The sequence below is a fragment of the Rhinoderma darwinii genome, chromosome 11, assembly GCF_050947455.1.
Source record: "Rhinoderma darwinii isolate aRhiDar2 chromosome 11, aRhiDar2.hap1, whole genome shotgun sequence".
Taxonomy (NCBI): Eukaryota; Metazoa; Chordata; class Amphibia; order Anura; family Rhinodermatidae; genus Rhinoderma; species Rhinoderma darwinii.
Window position 1 is genome coordinate 36401706 of NC_134697.1, and position 25807 is coordinate 36427512.

General features: G+C 41.5%; 1 protein-coding gene across 1 annotated transcript in view; it reads right to left on the minus strand.

Annotated features, from left to right (window-relative positions):
• Positions 1 to 2220: 2220 nt before the first annotated feature.
• PCGF6 (polycomb group ring finger 6) overlaps positions 2221 to 25807 on the minus strand; it is a 34279-nt gene continuing 10692 nt past the window's right edge. Inside the window, exons 5-10 of the mRNA XM_075842414.1 lie at positions 25297 to 25356; positions 25108 to 25216; positions 15873 to 15900; positions 11849 to 11947; positions 8807 to 8893; positions 2221 to 3245 (exon numbers count right to left, since the gene is read on the minus strand). Coding sequence (XP_075698529.1) covers positions 3189 to 3245; positions 8807 to 8893; positions 11849 to 11947; positions 15873 to 15900; positions 25108 to 25216; positions 25297 to 25356 — 440 coding nt within the window. The 3' untranslated portion in view covers positions 2221 to 3188. The remainder of the gene's footprint in view (positions 3246 to 8806; positions 8894 to 11848; positions 11948 to 15872; positions 15901 to 25107; positions 25217 to 25296; positions 25357 to 25807) is intronic.

Here is a 25807-nt window from a genome sequence, read left to right on the forward strand (position 1 = left end):
CTGTACCAGTGGTAATTAGATATCATTTAAGAATAACGATCATTAACCTAGCTCTTGGGGGTACTGGTTCCCTTTGCAGAGATCCAGCATGTGTAGGGAGTCTTATGGCATGTTCACACGGATAATTTCAGAGCATAAACCGCTCGTATCCGAAATACTTTAAATACGCCTGCAAACAGTTTCCGATTGATTTCAATGGGAAACACAATGTATAGCTCATGAGGCATATTTTTATACTGCTGAATTAAAAACCGCCTCGTAAACAATAAGTGGCATGTCACTTTCTTGAAACGTTTTACAAGATGATTTTCCATTGACCCTACAAACAACGCTTCGAAAATATGCCCAAAATATACTTGAAATAGGTTTGCAAAAATCAAATACGCTTTTGAAAAGGGGCTCCAAAAACGCCTGTATTCAGAAGCCCTATTGAAATCATGCCGTGTGAACATACTCTTAAGACCAATTTACACGAGCCAATGAATGGGCGAATGAGCGTTCGTCCTCGATCATTGCCCTGTGTAAATGGGCATTAAAAGGTATGTTCAACAAGGCGCCATATTGTTTACATTGGCCCAGGTAAAGTGCCACCTATAGGTGACTACCCTGTAAATATATCTGATCCATTAAAAAGAGCCTTGAAACATTACTAGGGATGTCAGCCAAACTAGCAATACCCATTTACATTAATCTACATTAGTCATCACGGCTGCTGCTAATTTGCCAATTGTTTTGCGTGCAAGGAGTAAAATAACGTACTACACTGGTTTATGGTGCAATATATCCCAACAAGCTGTATGAGTTATGTATTCGGAAGGTTAAAAAAAAACCATTATGAACCTTCATCCACCACTCGTCATCTGTGGAAATCATCAAGTTTTCACATATCTGAAATTCACCACTAGATTTATATTCAATCCATAATTGATTATTGCGGTGTTTGGATTGTAGATCATTCCTTGTATTTCTGCTCATTGATCTGTGGAAGAATAGATTTTGCATGGGATCCACCAGGGACCTAAACTCACCTTTCACACACTAGCATTAAAACCCCAAGATTACTCTAAATTAGCTTGACAGACAATCTTGACAGAATGCATTTTCCTGCATGAGTAAAAGCGCGTAGCTTTCTTTTACTATTCATAATGACCTTGTTCACATTTATATTCGCACTCCACTGGTGTTTGATGCAAGGTTGCTCCTATAAGACCTCACATTGATTCTGCATTTCGTTACACAAAAGCGTTACAAACTGAAAACCAAAGCATATAATAATGGCAACTACAAGGACACGTAAATTATTAAGGAGGACCTGTCTGCAATTGCATTCTGCCATTCCTGTTATTTCTGCAGATAATGTAGAAATTGACAACTGGGGACTTACCATTACCGTGGTCAGCACCGATTGGTCAGTGTGAGTATAGGGACATGTCCCATTGACATGTTGATGGTCTCCAAATTTTTATCCATTTTCCAGCCGCCTGACAGTTTTTAACTCCTGTTTGTCATCCGTATATCATGGCCATTAAAAAAACAAAACTGATGAATTCAATTAGTCAGGGTTTTTATTGCCCCAGCCCCCTGAAAACACCAGTGCCCTTGCATGTAGATAACGCCCACATAGATAGTGCCACCGTGCCCATGTACATAGTGTCACACTCACCCCTGTAGATAGCAATACACGCAACCATGTAGATAGCAGACACAGAACCCCGGAAGTTCCATGCTTCTCATTGGGGACTTTCTTAAAAAAGGCTGTTGAAAACTGATCCACTGAGTTCTATGGGACAGTCAGACCCGTGAAAACGACCCGAAATACAAACAGCATCTTTTTTTTGACAGCCAGTATTCACGGGCCGTTAAAAAAATGCCCATGTGAACACACCCATAGAACTTCATTGTTCTGAAAACAGCCGTGTGATGGCTGTTTTTAACGGTCGTGTTGATATAGCCAAATTCATAGATTTCCAAAGGGGGGGATAACAGAGGAAAGGCAAAACACATAATTCCAAGAAAAGATCCAGAATTGTTATTTCATGGGGAATACAAGTATCTACAAGGGGTATATTCACACAGTGCCGTCAAGTCACAGTTGCTGCGATAAAGCGGCATAATGCAGCGGTTTTTGCTAAATCTTGGCAAAAGGTCGTTTTTTATCATTGTGGTTGCAGTAATACAAATCACCAGAAAACTGCTCATACTTTATGTTGAAACTGGCTTTATTACAAGTACACACAGTTAAATATAAAATGGATTTTCTGCCCAAGATCATAAACATGGTACAAATGTCTTAGATATTTCATAGAAATACAGATACAGACGTTCTAAATTTTCTGAAGTTGTGAGTGAATGAATTTCTGCCTGCACACATTACTTTGTAGAAAAGTAGGTTACTACTATTGGCAGTGAAACAACTTAAAACACATTTTCATAATTAGTCAATGACTTTCAAAATGACTCCCCATCTCTGAGATGTGTCAGTTTTCTGCAGCTATTGGCTGAAGCTTCATCTCCCAGACTTCCTGCTCTGGCCGCCCCCGGCCTGCTCTCTGCAGAGAACAGTGATCAGCTCATTTCTGCTGCTTTCTAGTCCAAATGCACATAGTACTGTAAAACACGCAGAGCTCCAATGACTAATTGGTTCAACCTTAATTTCCCTTTAACAGGGTCTCTGCTAGTCCATGAACAACTGTAAGGCAAATGTGTTAAATAACACACTACGCAGTAAATCAGTATTTGGTATACTTATTTTTTACAAAGACTTAGCAGTGCAAATTTACATCAGTGGTCTGCAACCAGTGGCTCTCTGGCTGCTGGGCAACCACAACTCCCAGCATGTTCTGATAGGAGGAGTTGGAGTTTCACAATAACTGGGGAGCCACATTTTGCAGCTGATGGATTTCCATAATCAGCACATATAATAAGTTAATTGAGAGAGGAAAAATATGCAATATTAATTTCTATGTTTTACAAGCATCAAACGGCCACTGATTAGATGTTGGGAAAGATCTCTCAGGCACCGATGCTTGTGACACTGATGACCGATAGATCTGTAATATCACTGCCAAAGTGCTCGTCCCATATCTTCACAGTGCAAGAAAGGAACCGACATCTTTCGTCAGAACGCAGCTTTCATGTGGGAATGATACAGAGGCCCTTGGAGAATGCTTCCCTTAATAGGAGTCTTCTCAAGTCAATGACAATGGAGACAGGACCAGGCCATAATGAAGGACAAGTAAACCATCCTGAAAGTAAGCAAAAATCCAAACATGAGTACACAAAATAATGAGGGTACATGTGCTTACATAAATGCAGTTGTGTTTTAGTAAAATATTGTATTCCCCATGTAATAAAAATTCTGGGAGGTTCTTCTCTTAGTACTCTGTACTAAACTGTTCCTCTGTTATTCCTCCTGGAAATGTATGAATAAATTGACAACTGGTGTGTTACCAATCCCCTTGCCATTGTGTCCCTAGACAGTCAGCACTTACCGTACAGTGTCAGAGCATCAGACTTTGTGGAGACACCCCCTACCGACAAGGGGACTGTGCCTATTAACTAATTTATATATTTCCAGGAGGAATAACAGAGGATTACAATTTGCAACTGGCTGCCACTACTGTGCCCTACTGGGGAGCCATCTTTTCCCTGGGCGCATTTGTTTATTGCTCACAGGCCGCCAATATATCTTCTAGCCACCATCCTCTCTCCCCAGCCAGATTTCCAGTTGTTAGGAGCATCTTTCTTAAATTTAAAGGATCAGTACACAGGACACCATGATGCGCTGCCTAATATTTCTATTAGCTTTCCCCTATATATTTTGACTGCAGTCATGCGTTGCGTCCTCCTATCTATCCCCTTTTCTATGGTCTGTAAGTCAACAAGAGGGGGCAGATGGAGTAACACACGACTGCAAGACCAGCATACACACAGGGTTTGTAGTGCATGGAATGTGAAAGGTTAGTATGTGCCTATATGTTACTTTTACTCATATGAAATAAATACTGTTTTTTTTAAAAATTTCGAATAACACCTTTAACTCTAGTGTTCATACGAAGCTTCCTGTACACACATCTCAAAGCTAGCAAAGTATGACACAGGCGGTCGGTCCACCCACCCAACAAGAGTCACATGGAAACAGCCATGCATGTATATTTCCTTCTAATACACGGTCTCGTATGGAATGTGAAATAGGAATGTGGAGTGTAGACCCCAGAAAATCCAGAGTCTAGCCTTGAATGTAAATTCAGTCTGTAACAAAGGCCACCATCCGGCTGCGCTGCCAGTTTGTTATTTCAGCACGTTATCAGGTGCTGCTCTTCTGTACTACAGAAACAATTTATATGTGGAAACAAGTTTTCCACTTGACCACATTTTATAATTTATTTCGATTGTCCTGCTTATTAAAAAAAAAAGAAGAAGAATTCTGAATAGCAAAAATATAAAAATGGAGATAATCATCTGCGCCGACCTTGGTTCTCTACTGCTTGGCCAAAATTTACATATTTGCACCAGCGGATTAGAGACGTAAATTGTAAAAGTTGTCACCTGTGGTTATATCTCGTTAAACCAATTAATAGGTGAAGTACTAGAAATTGACAAAGTTATCAACTGAAGAAATGAACCATCACATTCTTGCATAAGGCGGACATGACAGCTACACGGAAATCTCTAAAAGGAGTTACTCAATGTTTATCAGAAATACTGCAGTGCCTTATAACCATCCTAGATAGATTATTCGGTCACATATACTTTTGTAAATCAGATATAACTGCAGCCTAGACGACTTTATAGTAACTTGGCAGGTCAACTCAAGGATGAATGATTTATTTTTTTGGTAAAAAGGCTCTTTTTTATTACTGACCAGATTTTCCTACTGCTTGGAGCGAACTTTCAGGTACAGAACAAGAGTATTTGGACAAGACCCACTTTTCAGAGTGCTCAAATATGATCCTATATAGTGATCAGTTTTGTCTATGAGCCATACAGTTGGTGTGTTGTCCATAGTAATGTCCTGTCGCATGGCAGATGTGAGACACACAAGAAGTAACAGGTAAAGGATAAAGTATCTGGACACTGGCTTTACCTGCAGGAGCTTCTGACTAATTTTAGTGACACTACACAGAAGTGCTGATAGGGAAGAGTGCATTTCCAGTCTTATTTTACCCTTTTAAACTTTTATAGAGGACTTTCCAAAATATGCCGTACATGAGGAATAACACAATTTCTGGCCATTGTATGACTTGTATTCCGCATTATTTAGCAGCTTTCCCCTCTGCATACTCAGTTTTCTCGGAGCTAGAGGACAGAGCCTAACAACTATCATGTCTGCCATACACAGCACACATAGAAAAGGAGAACCCTCCTCTCCTATCTCTATCTCATATACTGTATATAGAAGCTGCAGCATGGAGGAGAACATTATACATCAGTAATGAGCAGTGTAGCTGTGAATCCTGTACTGGGGTGACATATAAAACGCTTACCAGAAGATTAAATAAGTCTGTGTCTCGCTGCCTGTCTTCCTGAGCAGCTCCTTCCCCCTCCCCTTTCCATAGAAGACTATGGCCAGCAGGTAACCTGATCAACAAGTGAGCTAATAGATCCTCTTGTCTTGAGAAGTCAGAGAAGGTAGTAAATTCAGAGTGAGTGAACAGTAAGGCTAAGGCTACATTCACACGAGCGTATCAGATTCATGCGTGTGAAAAATGCACGTAAATCTGGCCCGTTATGCATCAGTGTGCTTGCGAGTGGCACGCGTTATTCACACACTCGCAAAGTACATCTTTTTTTAAAATTATTTTCACATGAGCGTATTTCACGTCCGTGTTACGCGCGTTAAAACAACGGACGTCACACGGACCCCTGCAATTCAATGGGGCCATTCAGACATTGTGTTTTTCACGCAGTGTGTGTCCGCTGCGTGAAACCCATTGCATGTCCCATTCTTGTGCGTTTTTTGCGCATCACGCACCGTTTGAAGTCAATGGGTGCGTGAAAATCACAGACAGCACACAGAAGTTATCCGTGTGCTGTCCGTGATTCACGCAACAGTTGCTAAAGACATGATGAGAAAAGGAAAAAACACCTCCTTTGTTTTTTTTTACTTACGTAAAAAACGCATGACATAGGGGTGATATACTCGCGTAAAAAAATCGCAGGTGCGCACCGTACACGGATGTCACATGGAACTGCAAAGCAAGAAAAACGCTGCGTTTTATACGCGCACAAAACTGACACGTTCGTGTAAATAAGGCCTCAGTCTGTAGTATTTTCTGCATGTTACTACAAGTCTTGTAGAAAACAGGTTAATTTCCTTCTGCTTATATCTTTGTCTGGTAGACAGTGGAGGGGTGGGGCTTAGCCAAATGGGCGTGGGTTCACTTTTTTTTGTCTTCTATTTCAGAAAGAGCACTGGGGGATGTGTCCTGCTGCAGCCAGTTGTCTTATAGCCAGACACAAAATTGGGAGGAGGGGAAGGGAAAATGACAGATCCTGGGACGCATATAGAACAATTCTCTACATATTTCTCAGTTTTGTTTGCAATATGAGGATCAAGGGGAAATTTTCCACATATGTATTAAAGTATACATGTGTTTCATATCGGTTTATGTTATAAACCCTGTGCTGTATGGACATGCCCATTGCCACTGAACTAAAACTGCTGTGCTAATAACTGCTATGGTTAATAGATTGAGCGACAGTGAAAATCCACCCAGTAAAACAACAATAAGCTGCATAATGCAATTATATTCAAGTTATGAGACAGCCAATTCCACGTCTGCACTAAAACCGCCAGCTAATTGACTGCTTGCTCCGCAGCGCTCTGCCGCAACATGATTCGCAGATAGCACAGAGATGTGTAGTGTATTTTGTGCAGTGGACATCATTCACAAGGCCGTGAAAGGAACAATACCAGAAAATTCAGATTTCCAATCATTTTGCTGACATTATCTTATTTGTTCGCAAACCTATTTTGCGGGAAAAAGAAAGATCAACCAAAGCATTTTTTTTTTTTTTATAATCTAAAAAACGTGTCTGCTTATGCAAGAACGAACATAGACCAGTCAGGTTCAGGTTGCTTTTTGATATTTTATCATTGTCCCGGCGCTCAGCTATGATTAACTATAGTGAAGAAACTGCCGTCATGGCTGATAGTAGGAGAAGGAAGCCTGCGTGCACCAGGTCGCTGAACTGTGCACGGAACATCAGAGCGCGATGTAGCCGCGTACGGCACCATTTTGTAGTTGACGACAGATCTAATTTAAGGAACTGCTGTGAATGTAAAAGGAAGGGGTTCAATCAATACACACATGACCATGTGTTACTGAACCCCATTCTTTTACATAAGGCAATTGCATGATTATCTACAAAATGTGTATATTACTTCATTACACTCCATCTTTTTAACATGAATGCATCAAAATAAACGCTACATTTATGGACTTATATCCCTTATAGAAAAACATGGTGCCGTTATATGTTCTGATCTATGTGCATTTGCAAAGTAACACGGTGAACGTTCCAGCCATTTAATTTACAAAGAGATTACGCTCCTGTGTGGTCTGCAGCGGGCCCGTTATATGCTTTTTATTTAGCATTCCGATTCATTAAGAATACGAGGGTTTTTTAAGGTTTTAAAAAGCTCCCGTCGTCTGCTGACCTGAGAACCGCTCCATGTAAACACAGCAGTGGCGCGCACAACGAGTTCGTAACACGGCTGCAGCGGGAATACACTCTCTGAAATGTCCGCATGTCCCCCACATCGCACAGGTAATAAGAGGGTTGACATGTACGAACCTGAGTGTTTACATAGAGCAGCGCTCAGGTCAGTAGCTGTGAAGAAAAGGAGGGGGGAGTTTTTTAAAAAAAAAAAAACCTGGGAAGCCCACTTATAAATAAAACACAGCTTGTATAACCACTGCGTGGCTGCTCCTGTAGGAGCAGGAGCGTCGCATTGCTTCTCTGAGTGTGGTTGTGTGAGGCGGTGGGGCCGATTTAATGATTCTGTACAAAAACAGAATCATGAGGTGCCCAAATGGTGAATTAATTTGATCACCCAGCTTTACCCGAATCAACCCATTATAAAAGTCAATAGTATTGAAAAAAAATATATATATATATGAAAAAAAAATTAATACCATAATGCCAGTGTGAACAAAGCCTTAGGCCTTGTTCACATCTGCGTCTGTCTTTCCCTTGGTCTGCTCTGTCAGAAGAGAGGAACAATGAAAATACCGGACGCGCAGGTTTCCTTGTACGACAGACACCATCGGCGAGCCCGATGAACCCACTGAGTTTAATGGGCATTATCGGGTTTCCGTCAGGGTGCATTTGGTTTAGCGCAGCATGATGCTCTATTGTTTCCGGTATATTTGTCCGGATCTGTGACAGAGACCCCTAACGGAGCCTTCAATGGAGAGGTCAACTGGGCCTTAAAAAGGTTCCAAATTATTAGTAAGAATTCATATCTGCCCTACTCCATTCAATCCCTAGGGATTCAAGTGTGACTGCAATAACGTCTCCCCTTCCCCTATGTAATAACAACAGAAGTCCAAGAAGTTGAGCTATGAGGAGCTGTATGGCTGTGGGGTTTATACTGGACAGCAAGTGGTCAGTCTTATGTGCCACCAAATAGTCACAGAAATGTAACGGTCAGCATTTCAGTGTTCGTACCAAACTACTGCTACGATCCCCCCTTTCCTGGACTCCTATATTCTTATATGTATAATAAAGTGCAATTTCCCTTTAAAACAACTGTGATCTGAGGTATAAAACCATAAAACTGGGAAAATGATTCCTATACCTGAACAGCACTTTTCCCGATTTCAGAAAGAATTTCCCTTAACGTCTGGTAACGTTCCAGAAGATGATCTCCACATGCAATGTCCACCTGTCAAAAATCCAAGAAGCGGAGTAAACTTAGAAGATTACAAACCAAGCATCAATACCAATGATGGTAAATATAGATTTTTTTTTTTTAAATCAACAATAAAAAGTTTCAGTGGTTAAAATAAAAACAAACGTGTACGATAATTAATATTACAGGCAAAATCTCTCGACAAGAAGTATAATCACGTGGAGGTGAGAATGATGAGCGGAGGATTGAGCGTATTTATATATACTGAATCGTTTCTACATGTGACACAGCGACTAGAAGAGTCTCTGGAAATCATGTTTAAAACATTTAATCACAGCAAGCCGTCATTGGGAAAGGTAATGTTAATTATTCATACAGAGTGAAGTGTGGGGGATCTGCACATCCTTTCAAGACAAAGAAGAAATCGCAAATGTAAAACGTGATATCGCTAAAGGAACTGACTGCAGACACCACTGCAATAACAACCTCCAAGTCATACTTGGCTTTATGCTGATCTAATAGCTGCGGTCTCCAGGAATAAGAACAGAAGGGGATACGTGAAGAGCATGCTCCAATATTACGCTGCATCTAGGCCACATTCACACAGGCCGTTTGCAGCGATTAGTAGATGGGGATGTGTGCAGACTTCAGTCAATCTCAGAGAATTAAAGGCACAACTCTAGCTGAATAGGGGGAAAGAAAAAACATAGTACCAACCATATGTTTAATTTTACATGCAGTATTTTATAGAAAACCAAAATATACAATTTAGTAGCTTCCTGCATGCCGTATTTGAAAATCCTCACTGAAGCCCCAGCCTTTAGACTAAAGGTCAGTTCACACGTTGCGTATATACTGCGGATTATCCGGAACGGTATTCGTAGCGGAAAATCCGCAGCAAATACAGTAGCAGCAGAGTGAATGAGATAGAACAAATCTCATCCATACGCTGCGTGAATAGTGAGCGGGAAAATGATCAGAAATTGACCTGCGGTGCAGAGTTTTATTCCGCAGCATGTGGATTGTATTTGCGTAAACGCTGCTTATTTGTTGCGGCTTTTCCCCATTGAATTCAATGGGGAGGTAAAACCCGCAACAAAAAACGCAGTTGTTGCGGTTTTTTACGCCGGATTCACAGCTATTCCGCCACAAAAACCGCATCTCAGAAAAAATAAATCTTACACTTACCCAGAAGTCTGTGTTCCTCCCTCACATGGGATGAACCCTGCGTTTCATCCCATGTAACCACTGCAGCCAATAACAGGTTGCAGCGGTCTTCTGGGATGAAACGTCATCCCAGGAGGCCGGCCTGCTAGCTGCGGACAATCCATGCAAAAACAAGCACCAGTTTGGTGCGGTTTTACGACCGGAATTACCTGCGGCGCCCAGGGCGGATACACTGCGTGCTTTTACCCGTGAGCCTTATTCAGACAGACAAATCCCTCAGATTAATTCACACCTAGGTAAAGGTGAGGTACGTCTGGTGCATGCGAGAAATGTCCCGGAGAATACAGCAAATGTATGCATGGGGCCTCAATGACCAACATATTCCAAAAGAGTGTCCTACCAGTATTTAATAAAGAGACATTCAGTAAAATACTTTTTTTTCCTTCCTACAGTGGGACCCTATGTGTGACATATGCCACTATCTCTATATAGTGGCATATATGGGAGCCTTCAGTTAAAGGAAAATGACGGGATATATTCCCGATGTAAACCTCTGACACAAGGCACAAATGCGATGTGAATGGAGCCTAAGAGATGCCACATACATCAATACTAATAAAATATAAAACATTGACAGAGGAAAGAAAGACACTGAAGAAGGTCAAGTCAAGATAGAGAAATTCTGTAATGAGAAAGTGATGCACGTTCATTATATTTCTACACAGACTATGCTAAAAGTTGGAGAAACAGTCAATATTTTTTTCCAGAGATTTGTAATCCGCAGGGGACAGGAGAAGATTATATGTTACAGGCACAAAGGAAACAAGATAAGAGGATTTCTCTCTCACATTCATTACGGCAGGACATAAATTGACTGATCCTTCCAGCTGAACAACTCAAGTGACAATTAAAGGAACATACAAAATGCACAAAACCAAAAAAATATACCCTAGTAATTCCTCCCTTTAATATCCTTTTTGACTTTGATCCAATAGCAAAGATTTCTTTGACCTTATTTGATTTATATTTGGTCTCATATTGCAATTAATACTATGAAATATATTCTTCTATGGGTGTTCCAGGAGACCCTGTCACAATCCTGTAACTGACTGTAAAAGACAACTGCCTGCAGCAGGAGCCTCCTCCAACTTCTTTGCTAGCAGTAGGACACACCAATCATTTAACCCACTCTGTTTGCTAAGCCCCCAACCCCCTTAGTCATTCACCAGCCAAAAAAGGAACAGATCAGCATGAAATTAATCCCTGCGTTCTCCGCAGGATTTCTACAATTTTTTTAGGAACATGTAGAAATCCTGCAGACTGACAGTGTGAGCAAGTGTTTCTCTGCTGTACTTTTATCATTAATTTCTTGGCTTAGTGCTCCTTTAAAAAGGAATCGTTCACCAGACAAACCCATTTAATAAGGAGCAAGATTTCAGGCCACCGTTCAATTAGCTTACTGCGCCTCCCGACCTGATTGTGCAAAAGGCATCACGTGGTCCTGGCACTTGTGTGGTAAATGGTGTCCCAGTTGCGATCAAATGGTGCATCTTGGCAAATCGGGGTGAGAGGCATAGTAATGAGAATACAGCACCCACTTTTGTCTTTTATAAATAGATGACAAAATCATTTTAAAAATTCAACTCATCCATTTGTTATTAGTCTTCCTGGATACGCAGCAATAGGTTTCCCCTTCTGAATCACAATATAATGAATCGATTTCACTATATATATATATATATATATATATATATATATATATATATATATATAAAATAAACTTAAAAGGACCCATATATTCTCCATCACGAGTTCACCCACCTGACAGGTTGTGTTCAATTCCATCTTCCGTCTTAAGAATTTCTCAACATGTCCTATAGTAGCTTCTCCTGAGACGCGTACAAACTTCTTCTCCAAAGGCTAATATAGAAATAAATGACAGGGTCAGTATTTCAGTGTTGGGGCACATGCCACAGAATTAGGAAAATGTTAGGTTTTTAGTTGCTAATCGCGTGAAAATTATAAGAACAGTTGACAATAACAATGCATCTTATTTTATTACATAGGTGCGTCGTGTATTTATGAGAATGCAAATACGGATACCACTAACCACCGTTTTTTGCGTGACGTACTATGTAATTGTGGCTTAGGATGTGGCTTTTTATTAATACAAAATGTTAGGATAAAATAGAGAACCAGGTCGTGGGGGTATTGCTTCTTTAAGAAAATTGCTCTTCTTTGGGCTACCCCTAATCCTGTCCTCCCCTCTATCAGGGGTGCTCAATCTGCCCCATTGGGGGGAGACTGATATGCCCTTGACTCCGTTAGATGTTGGCACATCATATTCAACCAAGGCCATGCCCCACACATATATAGGGTTCGTTTATACTCGGTCTCTGGCGCCTAATCATAGCAACGCACATCTCTCTGCTGTCTCCGAAGGCTGCAAAGCAAGTATGATGAAACAGAAAGAGCTGTCAAGTGACAACTCCTGTAATCTATGAGGGTCCTGACACAAGATTAAGCTGGAGAGGGCAGCAGTGGCTGCTTTCTTTAGGGGTCTGTGCCACAAGAAAAATATACAGCGTCCATAGGTTGCCCGTGGTTGAGCAAAATGGTCAGAGGCTGCTGTATGGAGACATATAAAACAAACAGTCCTTGGGTACTAATATCCACAACATATTACAACGTTGCGGCACATTTATGGCAGAGTTGAATGAAAGCCACTCTTTAAAGGTGTCCCTACAAATAACAATATTTAAGGAACGATCGGGAATAAGACGTAACCCATCATTATTAGGTCTATGTTCGTGGAGGTGCATTTTAGACAACTTCCACTGCTTTTATGGTATAATTGGTCATGCTCCACCTGCTTGTGTCCAGCATTGTACAGAACATTACATACCTCCACCGCACCCTACAAAGTCTATCTACCCCCCTGTCACTCATGTTACAGCAGCCAATCGTAACACAGCATGAGTAAAGTGCCTGTTACAAGGCCATCAGGTTCTGCATCCAGAACTTTATTCACCCAGTAGATTGATAATAAATCTTCTGTGAAAGAAGGGATTCTGCCCATGTTTACATTGCAGCTCGTACAGACTTCTGTAAAGTTAGAAACAGGCAGAAAAGTAAACAGACCCTCCCACAAGATGAAAAAAGCAGCTGCAGCATCAAGAATGGACAAAAAGAAAGAAATAAAAAATCCACAGAAGTGTCTAAAAAGGTAAATAAAAGGAACTCATTTCTACATTATTGGTGATGACATGCCTAACTGAGGTACTGGAATCAATGTGCACTGAATTACTCTTAAAATGTAGTCTCTCAAATTCAGGCTCCGTTCAAATCTTTTTTTGAAAGTACGTTCAAACTATGTGTCGGGAAAGCTTCTGTTGCACACGTCGCACGTATCCATGGGTCCTCATTCACCCAAAAGGAGGCCAAACTGGTATTTGGTCTGCGTTGTCTGCGCTTTCTATATATATATATATATATATTAAAAACATTTTTTTTTAAATCACACAGAACGATAGTTTTTATCAAGTTACAACTGCAGAACTAAGTGCAAGGACACAAGTAACGGCAGAAATCTGGCAAAACAATTGCCGTCTACCTACAAAAACGTGCAGACATAAAAAACGATATAAAAACCACACCGATTTGCGGTAAAACTGCATGTTGGCTCATTGTTCAGCCGCACCCAGGCCGCTACATGTCCCCTTAGATCCGAGGACTATTCTCATTTATATCATTAAACCCTTTTTCCTCCCTCTATCCACAAGACGGAAACATTTATCACTTATCCATATCATAGGTGAAAAATGTTAGATTGTGGGTGGATCCAACTAGAACGGGGGATCCTCCATCCACCCAAACTGCATGATGATGTCGGGAGGAGTATTATAGGAGTATCAATAGGACGGTGGTATCAGCTGAGTAACTCCTCCACGCCACGATTCTTGCTGGAATAGCTCTTTAAAAAAAGGTTTTATTGCGTTCTGATAACATTTTCCTCAAGTTACGGCCTCGTGCACACTTCAGTCTCTCTCTTCAGGGTGCTAGCCATTTTTCTGACGGCTAGCACCCTGACCAATTCATTTCGATGAGGCCATGCACACTTCAGTTTTTTTTGACGGTCCAAAACTACACGCATAATCTCATCTTACAAATGATAACGGAGTAGAAATAAAGCAGGGGTCATAAGAAGTCCATTTAGCTAGAGGACAATAAATGACAGAGTGTTTGTCAAAAATGATACAACTCAGATTGTCATTTTAATGCCGCGTCTTCACGAACTATGAGAATACGACAGCTATGTTTTGGAAAATTTCAGAGCTTTATAGCGTGAATAATAAAATGGATATTAATCATTTATGAGCACAGTCCAGTCACCGCAGTGATTAGTGACAGAACTCCAGCAGAGACAGTGAGACAGCAGAATTACGCAACCGTTCGCTTTAGCGATTGTCACTTTATTATGCGCTGCAAAGGAGGAACAAAGAACAAACCCCTGCTTCTCGGGTGTTCCACAAAACTGCACATAAAAGCAGAGCCAAACCGGGCACGGGCAGGGTACCCATCAATGAAACAGCCTGATCTGTGTATTATCAGCTGGTGCCACATGCAGAGATATAATGCACTATTGAAAATGCAGAGTAAAGGGATTGAATGAGTGACCAGTAACGTCCAGTGTATTTATAAGTGGCAAGAGATATTGAAAGAGGAGCGGTCGTCTCTCCTGACATGTTTGTTCTAGTAAATATGTATATTCCCCATAAAAAAAAAAAAAGTTTCTGCAGCATCTTTTCTTAGAACTCTCTATTGTAGCGTTCCTCCTGCACATGCTGGCTAAACATGAATGGTTTTATGGATAACCTGGTAGGACAGTTGTCGGTCAAGGCTATTTACAAGCGGTAATCTCATAAAAACGACTCCTTTTTAAACAGAAGTCAACCAGTTCATTGCCATGGGTCCGGCTTTTCAGTTGTTATTGTGGGTTAAAGAGTCTCTGTCACCAGATTATAAGTGCCCTATCTCCTACATAATCTGATTGGCGCTGTAATGTAGATAACAGCAGTGGTTTTTATTTTGAAAAACGATAATTTTTGAGCAAGTTATGAGCAATTTAAGATTTATGCCAATTAGTTTCTTAATAGACAACTGGGTGTGTTTTTACTTTTTACCAGCTGGGCGTTGTGAAGAGAAGTGTATGACGCTGACCAATCAGTGACCAATCAGCGTCATACACTTCTCATTGTTCCAGTCCAGCTTCTTTCACTGCACAATCACACTGTAACAATGGGCTGGAACAATGAGAAGTGTATGAGGCTGATTGGTCACTGATTGGTCAGCGTCATACACTCCTCTGTACAACGACCAGTTGGTACAAAGTAAAAACACGCCCAGTTGTCTATTAAGAAACTAATTAGCATAAATCTAAAATAGGTCATAAGTTGCTTAAAAAAAATATCGTTTTTCAAAATAAAAAACACTGTTATCTACATTACAGCGCCGACCAGATTACATAGGAGATAGGGCACTTATAATGTGGGGACAGAGCCTCTGTAAGTCGCTTTTGGCCTTACATTTCCCCTGCACCAGTGCATGGCCAACCATGTAAGGCATATATGGGTCCACCAGAGCGCCTCTGTTCTGGCTCATAGAGCAGCGTCGCGAGCGGAGGACCCCTCTCCATGATGTCCATACTCCCTAATAGGGCATATGGAAAAAGGTAGTCTCCAAGAGACAACCTCATTAAGTACATGGCCAGCTTACAGCAAACACCAAACAATGCACCAGATATATAAGAAAAGACCATGAATCATAAGTGTGAAAACACATTTACCTTAAAGCCTCCTGTGCCTTCATCAGCCCTAAAAGGAAAAACAGATAAACCTTTAAATAAAGCCACAATGTAAAAACTGATGAAGTCTCCAGACATCGTAAATATTTTAAACTTGACGTTGCAGTAGATGTTAAAACCTCTCCATATAATGACATGTCTTTTCATTTTCGGTACTAATGCACTTCCACAACCATTTCATTGTCATAAATAATGCAGAAGTCGGGTCACGAGGACTTTAAAGCACTTCAGCTCCTCTCCAGTATGGAGCATTCAAGCTTTCGCTTCTGAAACCAAAACAGGGTAGTGTGTCACAAGATACACATCAGAGAACGCAATTATATCCCAGGGAGTTCTTAACGTCAGCCTCAATACATCAGGGTAATTGAATCCATCCGAACCGCAGTCGTGAGGCTAAACCAATATACAGATATACTAATAAAGCATATAGTAAAATATATAACGGCAAAATTACCATACAATACAATCACAGCAGGACACACAATAAATGTAATAGAACATAAAACGCTTGTATAATTCTAAGAGCATTGATAGACAGGTGAAGTGCATAAATTAATTCAAATTTTGCATTGATCCAGAGAGTGCTGCTCTTCATTACAGACTTCTTGTCAGTGGACGAGACGAACCAAGTCCACAAGGAGGGGTGCACCACATCACTCTATATCAAATTTGGAGTGCTGTTCATCTATTTGTTGTATGGATGATAGAAAGGTGACAGGAAGCAGCGATGCACTGTGTGTTCTGTCTTTGAGGCTGCCTAGCCACAGGCTGGTCAGGGTGCCCACGGTAACCCCTGTCAACCACTAAAAGTGCCTACAATGGGCACGTGAGCATCAGAACTGGACCCCAAAGCAATAGAATAAGGTGGCCTGGTCTGACGAATCACGTTATCTATTATATGGTGTGAACGGCCGGGTGCATGTATGTCGCTTACCTGGGGAAGAGATGGCCCCAGGATGCACTATGGGAATACGACATGCCGGCAGAGGCAGGGTGGTGCTCTGGGCATGTCCTGCTGGGAAAACTTAAGTACTGGCATTAATGTGGATGTTACTGTATCACGTACATAAACATTGTTGCAGACCAAGTACAACCCTTCATGGCAACCGTATTCTCTAATAGATGGCCTCTATCAGCAGGATAATGCCCCTGCCACACTGGAAAAATCATTCAGGAATGGTTTGAGGAGCATCACAAAGAGTTCAAGGTGATGACTTGGCCTCCAAATTCCCCAGATCTCAATCTGATCGAGCGTCTGTGGGATGTGCTGGAAAAACAAGTCCAATCCATGGAGGCCGCACCTCACAATTTATAGAAATTTGTTAAACTATTTGCAATTAACATACACGTGCCAGATCGCACACGACACCTTACAGAGGTGGAGTTTATACCTCGACGGGTCAGAGTGGTTGTGTCAGGATGCGGGGGATCTACACAATATTAGACAGAAGTATCACTATAGTCACCAAATATTCAAAGTGAAACACTGATTTTGAGCTATTTTGTGGAATTGCATTACGAGCAATTCTCTAATATTGTCTTATTATTGGTTTTTCTGCCTAATAGGTGGAAACCACGGAACTGTAGGGGGAACCAAATTGCTCACCACTGTCCTGCAGGCACCATTTGAGGCAGAATATAGACAGTTGGTATTCTGGGAATGAACCACTTTAATAGACTACAGAAATCCTTTCGCACACTGCGACTCAGAGCTGCATTTTTACAGCATACAGGCTGCCTTTACTTGTATTCATTGAACTGCAGGAAAGTGGTTAAGAGTTTGATTTCCTCACAGCCCTGCAGACCTCAGTCACACAAATCAAATAAGGTTATATCTTCATATATGCCCATAAATAATTTTAGTATAAGTTTTTCAGTCTGTAGCTTTTTCCATATTGCAGATACAAGTATGGATGCAAATACAGATATACACACACAAGTCACAATAGAAGTCTGCATATTTTTCAGGTCCATTAACTTCTATAGGGAAATCACAGTAACAATGCAAACCATAAACATACTGTATGAGGAGAATATGAATGGGATATTCATATACGAAAGCAATACAAAAAACCACGGCCATGTGAACAGCTCTGTGAGGAGGTAAGTTCTGGGCTGGGCCTGGGTAAGGCTGTGCATGTCGTGTATCTAGACTTTTCAAAGGCGTTTGATTCTGTGCCGCATAAAAGGTTGGTATAGAAAGTGAAAATGCTGGGACTGGGTGAAAATATGTGTAATTGGGTCAACAACTGGCTCAGTGATAGAAAACAGAAGGTGGTTATTAACGGAACATCCTCAGAGTGAGTCACGAGTTATCAGTGGGGTTCTACAGGGGTCAGTATTCGACCCCTTTCTTTTAACCCCTTCCCTCCTCAGCCATTTTTTGGATTTTCACTTTTATTTTTTCCACCCCACCTTCCGAAAGCTATAACTTTTTTTTCCCCCCGTCTATATAGCCATGAGGGTTTGTTTTTTTGCGGGACAAGTTGTAGTTTTTCATGCCACCATTTATTGTACCGCATGATGTACTGGGAAGCTGAAGAAAATTAGTGGAGTGAAATGGGCAAAAAACAGCAATTACGCCATTTTGGGGGGGGGGTTTGCTTCTATGGTGTCCATCAGGCAGTATAAACTACGTATTCACCTTATTCTACAGGTTGATACGATTACGGCGATACCAAATATATATATGTTTTGTTTTCTGTTTTACCACTTTTAAACAAATAAAACCATTTGCTAAATTAAAAAAATATCTTTTGTGTCGCCGTATTCTGAGAGCCAGAACTTTTTCATTTCCCATCAATTTAGCGATGTGAGGGCTTAATTTTTGCGAGGTGAGCTGTAGTTTTCACCGATACAATTTTGTGGTATATGTGACTTTTTGATCACTTTTCATTTCATTTTTTTTTTTTTTTTTTAGAGCTACGGTGATCAAAAAAACAGCAATTAGCATTATAGTTATGTACGATGCTAGGAGTCCCTGCCTCGCTGCTGGACAATTGTCCCGTACTGTAATCATGTTTTCAGTACGGGACAGTAGATCTGCGGAGAGGAAGTGACACCTAGCGTCATAGAGAACTATAATGCTAGGAGCCCAGCTCCCTGCACTGTGTTCAGTCCGGGAAAAGCGGCCGACGTACTGACCGACACGCTTGTGTGAATCCGGCCTTCCTGTAAGAGCAGTGACGCTATGGAACTCGCTGCCACATAAATGGATATGTTAAACAAGTTCAATAGAGGTCCGGATGCCTTTCTTGATTTCTGGAGATGGGTCGTTGATCCACGGATTTATTCTGATTGGCATCATAAAGGAATTTGTACCCCACATATAGGTGCTTGCCTTCCTCTGGATAAACACAGGCGGATTATAGGTTGGACCGGGGTCTCCTTTCAACCTTAACTATGTAACAGATGCATTTATTAACTTTATCTGTATATTCACAACCTTTCAAATTTGGAAATAATGAAGGCATAAAATAAGCTTCTGTAATCATCATATTAGGGAATTATTCCTAATGTGATATTGTAAGTGACTACAAACTTGAGCTCCATTTAAATTAGTCGGCAATGTTTACACATTGGTAAAAGGACGGGACACTGCATCACATGCATTTCGTAGATCACTACCTATTGAGACACTGGGGAAAGTAAATTCATTTTAAAACATGATGCAATGCAAGATCGGTGAAAACAGATGAACCCCCACCCACATAACTAATGCTGGTGTCTTTTGCCCCCTTGTGGTCAAGATTTCACATTCAGTATATTGAATAATCGGCTGATATACTGTTAAAAATACTAGCTTTTTAAATCAATTTTACTGGCAGGAGAGGTAGCATTACAAGTGTTTTTGGAGTTGTTCCAGGAAAAACAGAAAGCAGATTATTTTTTTTAGATCCCGCTTGGCCCCTTTAGATGCCACTACACAGATATAGCAGATCTCACTGACATTGTATGCAAAATCCAAGGATGGAATAGAATGCATCCTGAAAGTCTTCAGACCTTTTACATTTTTTTCATTTTGTTATATTGAGGCCTTGTGCTAAAAATAAAATTAAAAAATAAATCCCCATCATTCTGCACTCAATACCCCATAATGACAAAGTGAAAACAGAATGTTAGCAATCTTTGCTAATTTATTGAAAAGGTAAAACTAAAATCTTGCATTGACATAAGTATTCAGACCCTTTACTCAGTACTTAGTTGAAGCATCTTTGGCAGCGATAACAGCCTCTTGGGTATGATGCCACAAGGTTTACACACCTGGATTTGGGGATTTTCTGCCATTCTTCTCTGTAGGTCCCCTCAATATCTGTCAGGTTGGATAGGGGCAGTCGGTGGACAGCCATTTTCTGGTCTCTCCAGAGATGTTCAATTGGGTTCGTGTCAGGGCTCTGACTCGGCCACTCCAGTACATTGACAGTTGTCCCTGAGCCATACCTGTGTTGTCCTGGCTGTGTGTTTAGGGTCATTGTCTTGTTGGAAGGTGAACCTTCAGCCCAGTCTGAGGTCCACTCTGGGTCAGGTGTTCATTAAGACTATCTCTGTACTTTGCTCCATTTATCTTTCCCTCAACCCTGACCAGTCTCCCTGTCCTAGTCGCTGAAAAACACCCCCACAGCGTGATGCTGCCACCACCATGCTTCACTGTAGGGATGGCATTGGGCAGGTGATGAGCAGTGCCTTGTTTCCTTCAGACATGAAACTTGAGAATTGAGGCTAAGAAGTTCAATCTTGGTTTCATCAGACCACAGAATCTTGTTTCTCACAGTTGTCGAGTCCTATAGGTGTTTTTTTTTTTTTTGCAAACTCCAGACGGGCTTTCATGTGTCTTTTACTGAGGAGTTGCTTCTTTCTGGCAACTCTGCCATAAAATCCATAATGGTGGAGCGCTGCAGTGATGGTTGACCTTCAGGAAGTTTGTCCCATCTGCACGCAGCATCTTTGGAACTCAGCCAGAGTAACCATTGGGTTCTTGGTCACCTCTCACCAAGGCCCCTCTCCCCCGATTATTTTGGTGGGGCGCCAGCTCTAGGAAGAGTCCTGGTTGTGCCAAACTTCTTCCATTTAAAGGGAAGGTGTCATGATTTTTTTTTTTTTATTATATTGCTTTTAATAAAATATAAAAACTAAAATTTTATTTATTAGTGTTGTGACTTTAAACTTTTTACTGTGTTCTTACTTTTACTTCTCTATGGGGGCTGCCATTTTTTTTTCCATCTCTGTATGTGTCGATTAACGACACATACAGAGATGGAATACGGCACATACAACCCCATAGAAGCGTACGCCGTCTGTGTGGAAATGGCGCATGCGCCGCTCCCACACAGACCAAAACGAAGCTCGTTCGTAGAGCGAAATCCGGCGCCATTTTCATGTGGACCGGAAGCCGCTTTCCGGACAGTAAGATGACGACTTCCGGCCGCGGCTACCGGCCACATGTTCAACGAAGCGAAGGCGGCAGGAGCAGGTAATTTATGTTTGTGTATGTGATGTGTGTATTATGTTTGTGTTATATGGTTTGCTGAGCCCTGTATCTAATCCTCCTACACTGTGCAGTCGCTCAGAAAATGGCGGCACACAGTGTAGGAGGTTTGAATACTCAAACCCCTCCTTCTCCTAGCACTAGCCAGAATAAGGGAGGGGGGATTGTGTGAGGACACTAGAGGAGAGTGTGTCCACCCCAAATTTGCAGCATAAATCAATGAGGTTACTTTACTACATTGACCATGCTGCAATTTTGGGAACTGCTCCCTCTAGTGGCCAGCACATGGAAATGTTATACATTGGAATCTAATTTATAATATTTCCTGACTTGTGAAAAAATTAAAACAATGTGTAATCACTCAAATACTAATTGTTTAACTGAAAAAAAATATAATAATTCTAGCGACACATTCCCTTTAAGAATTATGGAGGCCACCGTGCTCTTGGGAACTTTCAGTGCAGCAGAAACTATTTTGTACCCTCCTCCAGAGCGGTGTCTCCACACAGTCCTGTCTCTGAGCTCTACAGGCAGTTTTTTCCTCATCATGGCTTGGTTTTTGCTCGGATATGCATTGTCAGCTGTGAGACCTTATATAGAGGGGGGTGTGCCTTTCTAAATCATGTCCAATCAAATGAATTTACCACAGGTGGACTCCAATCAAGGAAACATTTCAAAGATGATCCAAAGATATGGGAGGCCCCAGAGCTAAATATCAAGTGTCATAGCAAAGGGTCTTAATACTTACATTCATGCGAAATTTGAGTTTTTCCTTTTTAATACATTTTCAAAAATGTCTAAACTTCTGTTCTCACTATTGGGTATTGAGTGCAGAATGATGGGGGAAAACTTGAATTATTTTTTATTTTAGCACAAGGCCTCAACATAACAAAATGTGAAAAAAGTGAAAGGGTCTGAAGACTTTCTGAATGCATTGTATATTTCACTGACCAGATAAAGTATTTGTGACAGAAGTGCTAAGATGTTAAGAAGAAAGTAGAAAATCCCAATGGTGACAGGTGTGCAGATAACAGCATTCATACTAGCAATGTCCCTCCAATTGTGTGGCTTGAAATGTAGAAGCTGAGCAACCCCATAATGACCAGGTATGTAGATTGTGGTCGTGACATTTGTTGGAGCTCATGAGAAACCAGGGAGTAACAAAGTATACTTGCACTTTCAGTGAAAACCCGTTATAGTGCACTATAGGAGTGTGCACTAGAATCATTTTTCTAAATCACTTGTATTACTGATTTGGCCTCTAGTAACAGCACGAACTACGTAAAGTCTGTGGTGCCGGCTGCTCATAACTCTTCAGTAGGAGACGCCCGTCCTGCTCAGAACTCTTCAGTAGGAGACGCCCATCCTGCTCAGAACTCTTCAGTAGGAGACGCCCATCCTGCTCAGAACTCTTCAGTAGGAGACGCCCGTCCTGCTCATAACTCTTCAGTAGGAGACACCCGTCCTGCTCATCCTGCTCAGAACTCTTCAGTAGGAGACGCCCGTCCTGCTCATAACTCTTCAGTAGGAGACGCCCGTCCTGCTCATAACTCTTCAGTAGGAGACGCCCGTCCTGCTCGTAAGGGTATGTGCACACACACTAATTACGTCCGTAATTGACGGACGTATTTCGGCCGCAAGTCCCGGACCGAACACAGTGCAGGGAGCCGGGCTCCTAGCATCATACTTATCTACGATGCTAGGAGTCCCTGCTACTCCGTGGAACTACTGTCCCGTACTGAAAACATGATTACAGTACGGGACAGTTGTCCTGCAGAGAGGCAGGGACTCCTAGCATCGTACATAACTATGATGCTAGGAGCCCGGCTCCCTGCACTGTGTTCGGTCCTGGACTTGCGGTCGAAATACGTCCGTCAATTACGGACGTAATTAGTGTTTGTGCACATACCCTAACTCTTCAGTAGGAGACAGCCCGTCCTGCTCGTCTCCATGGATTCCGTATCCAGAACGGCAGCCAACGCTGTAGAATCCTATAACGCTAACAGCTGTTCTGGATACGGTAGCCATGGGGACGAGCAGGACGCTTTGTCTCTAAGGCTGTGTTCACATCAGCGTCTGGTTCCGTTTAGCATTTCCGTTCATCCATTCCGTCAAAGGAACAGATGGACCGAAAGCTTGAACAGAAACTATAGCTTCCGTTTTGCATTACCATTGATTTCAATGGTAATACTTCCGTTGCCGTTGGTTTCCGTTTGTCTCCTTTTCGTAAGGCTTACTTTTTTTTAGCGGAAAGAATAGTGTAATTGATTCCACCAATAAAACGGAAACTTTACGGAACGGATACAAATGGAAACCATGCAACGGAAGTATTACCATTAAAATCAATGGTAATGCAAGTGGGATCCATAGTTTCTGTTCAGCTTTCCTTCATCTGTTCCTCTTACAGTATGGATGAACAGAAACCCCAAACGGAACCAGACGCTGATGTGAACAGGCCCTAACTGCATAGTTATGAGGAGCCAGTAGCGCAGAGTTTACACAGTCTGAGCTGCTGCTAGAGGCCAAATCAGTAATACAAGTGATTTAGAAAAACGATTCTATAGTGCACTATAACGGTTTTTCATGAAAGTGAAGGTATACCTTAAATATAGTTTTTATGTACAGTATATGAATACTATGCTCACTGCATAACATGTTTTCAAAATACATCCATAATATAGATAAAGGATATGTTATGTCTCACAGTTGCAGAATTTTCAAGGCTCTCCATTAGGAAAAAAATATCACATGAGCAGAAATACAATTTTGAATGTATTGCTTACCGAAAACTATATAAAACACATAAAACCATCATAAGTGTAGGGATGCTTACTACCATGCACTACAATAAATAAAATCAAGAAGTTAAATGAACCGTCTCACGAAGACAACCCATTTTTAAACAGAAGCCGGTGCAGCGATCAGCAGGGGCAATTAATGTACCATAGTCCTTTTATTCATCCTGGATATGTTATGCACCTGGCTGATAAGTTAAGAAAACAGAATGCCAAATCTCACAGAAGAGCCATCAATGTTTATTTCATCCTTTAAATAACGCACAGCAGTGTTAGGCCTGATTCACACGAACGTGTTAAACATACGTGGGACGGACGTTGAAACAGCGGCCGTCCCACGGACCTATGTAATTCAATGTGGCCGTTCACACAGCCGTTGTTTCAACGGACCGTGTGAAGGGACCATGGGAAAATAGGACATGTCCTATCTTTTCACGCTCATCTTTGGTGGAGGCGTGACATCGCGTCCCGCAGAGCTGAGCACGGATGCACCTCGGACGTGAAAGACGGCCGTTTTGCACGTCCGAGATGCGCAGGCGTTCGTGTGAATCCGGCCTCACAGCTAGAAAACGCTGAATCCTCCTCCTCCTCCTCCTAGGGATCCGGTCAGGCAATGTTTTAGGAAGGCCATGCACGCTTCCTGATGCATGCCCTGAAATGTCGTATGACAGGAACCCTAGGAAAGGGAGGATTCAGCGTTCTCTAGCTGTAACACTGCTGTGGATGATTTAAAGGATGAAATAAAAGTGGATCGTGTCCAAGAGAGTGGATAGTCTGTGCAGTATAGTTTAAACTCTAGAAGGGGTTTTGAGCAGTAGACCCCCTCCATAATGTCCATATTCCCATATAGGGCACAGTTGAAGGGTTTTATTTGGGAGACAAGCCAGTCACAGATTAGCCCACCCTGTCTGCCCAGGAAAAAAAAACATTTACTGACCCGATAAACTCCAGAAGAAGCGACACATCCAGTTCAGGTGGAATTTGGAATAAGGGTCCAAGTAGTTTCTTTGGTCTTCCTCGACCAGTAGCGATAGACTGAGGGATTACTGTGTATAAAGAAAAATGATAGATTTATTTTCTACGTGGTTGAAGGAAAAAGGCTGATGTAAAACTGCACTTCACTTACCAGGTTTAGGCACCTCAAGACCTCTTTCTTTGTAAAAATCATAAATTTGTTTTTTCTCACCTGAAAAAAAATAAGTGTCAACAAATATATAACAATAATGAGAGATGATGAGACAATGAGCTCAGGGGAAACCTCCTCACATGTTAGGGCCTGACCACATTTGCATTGCTCAGCCCCGTCACAGGAGCAGAACTACGAAAATACCAGAAGCGCCTTCATGGTTTACTTCCAGTGGATCAACTTCTGTCCATGGTCATGTGATAGACACGCAGGTGCACGGCTCGTAACAGTTACAGTATGTGTATCAGAACATTAGAAGTGAATAATAAAAATTATAACAAACAACGTTAAAAACCTGCTGCAGAATCAAGGCATTGTAAAATGTACAACGAAGTCTGCATGCAACATGTGGACTTCGTCGCAGATTTTGGGGCATTTTAAGTTCAATATCTTATTTTTACGTTTTGTGTGTTGGTTTCTATTGATGGGTTTCTTATTGTGAGGGTATTAA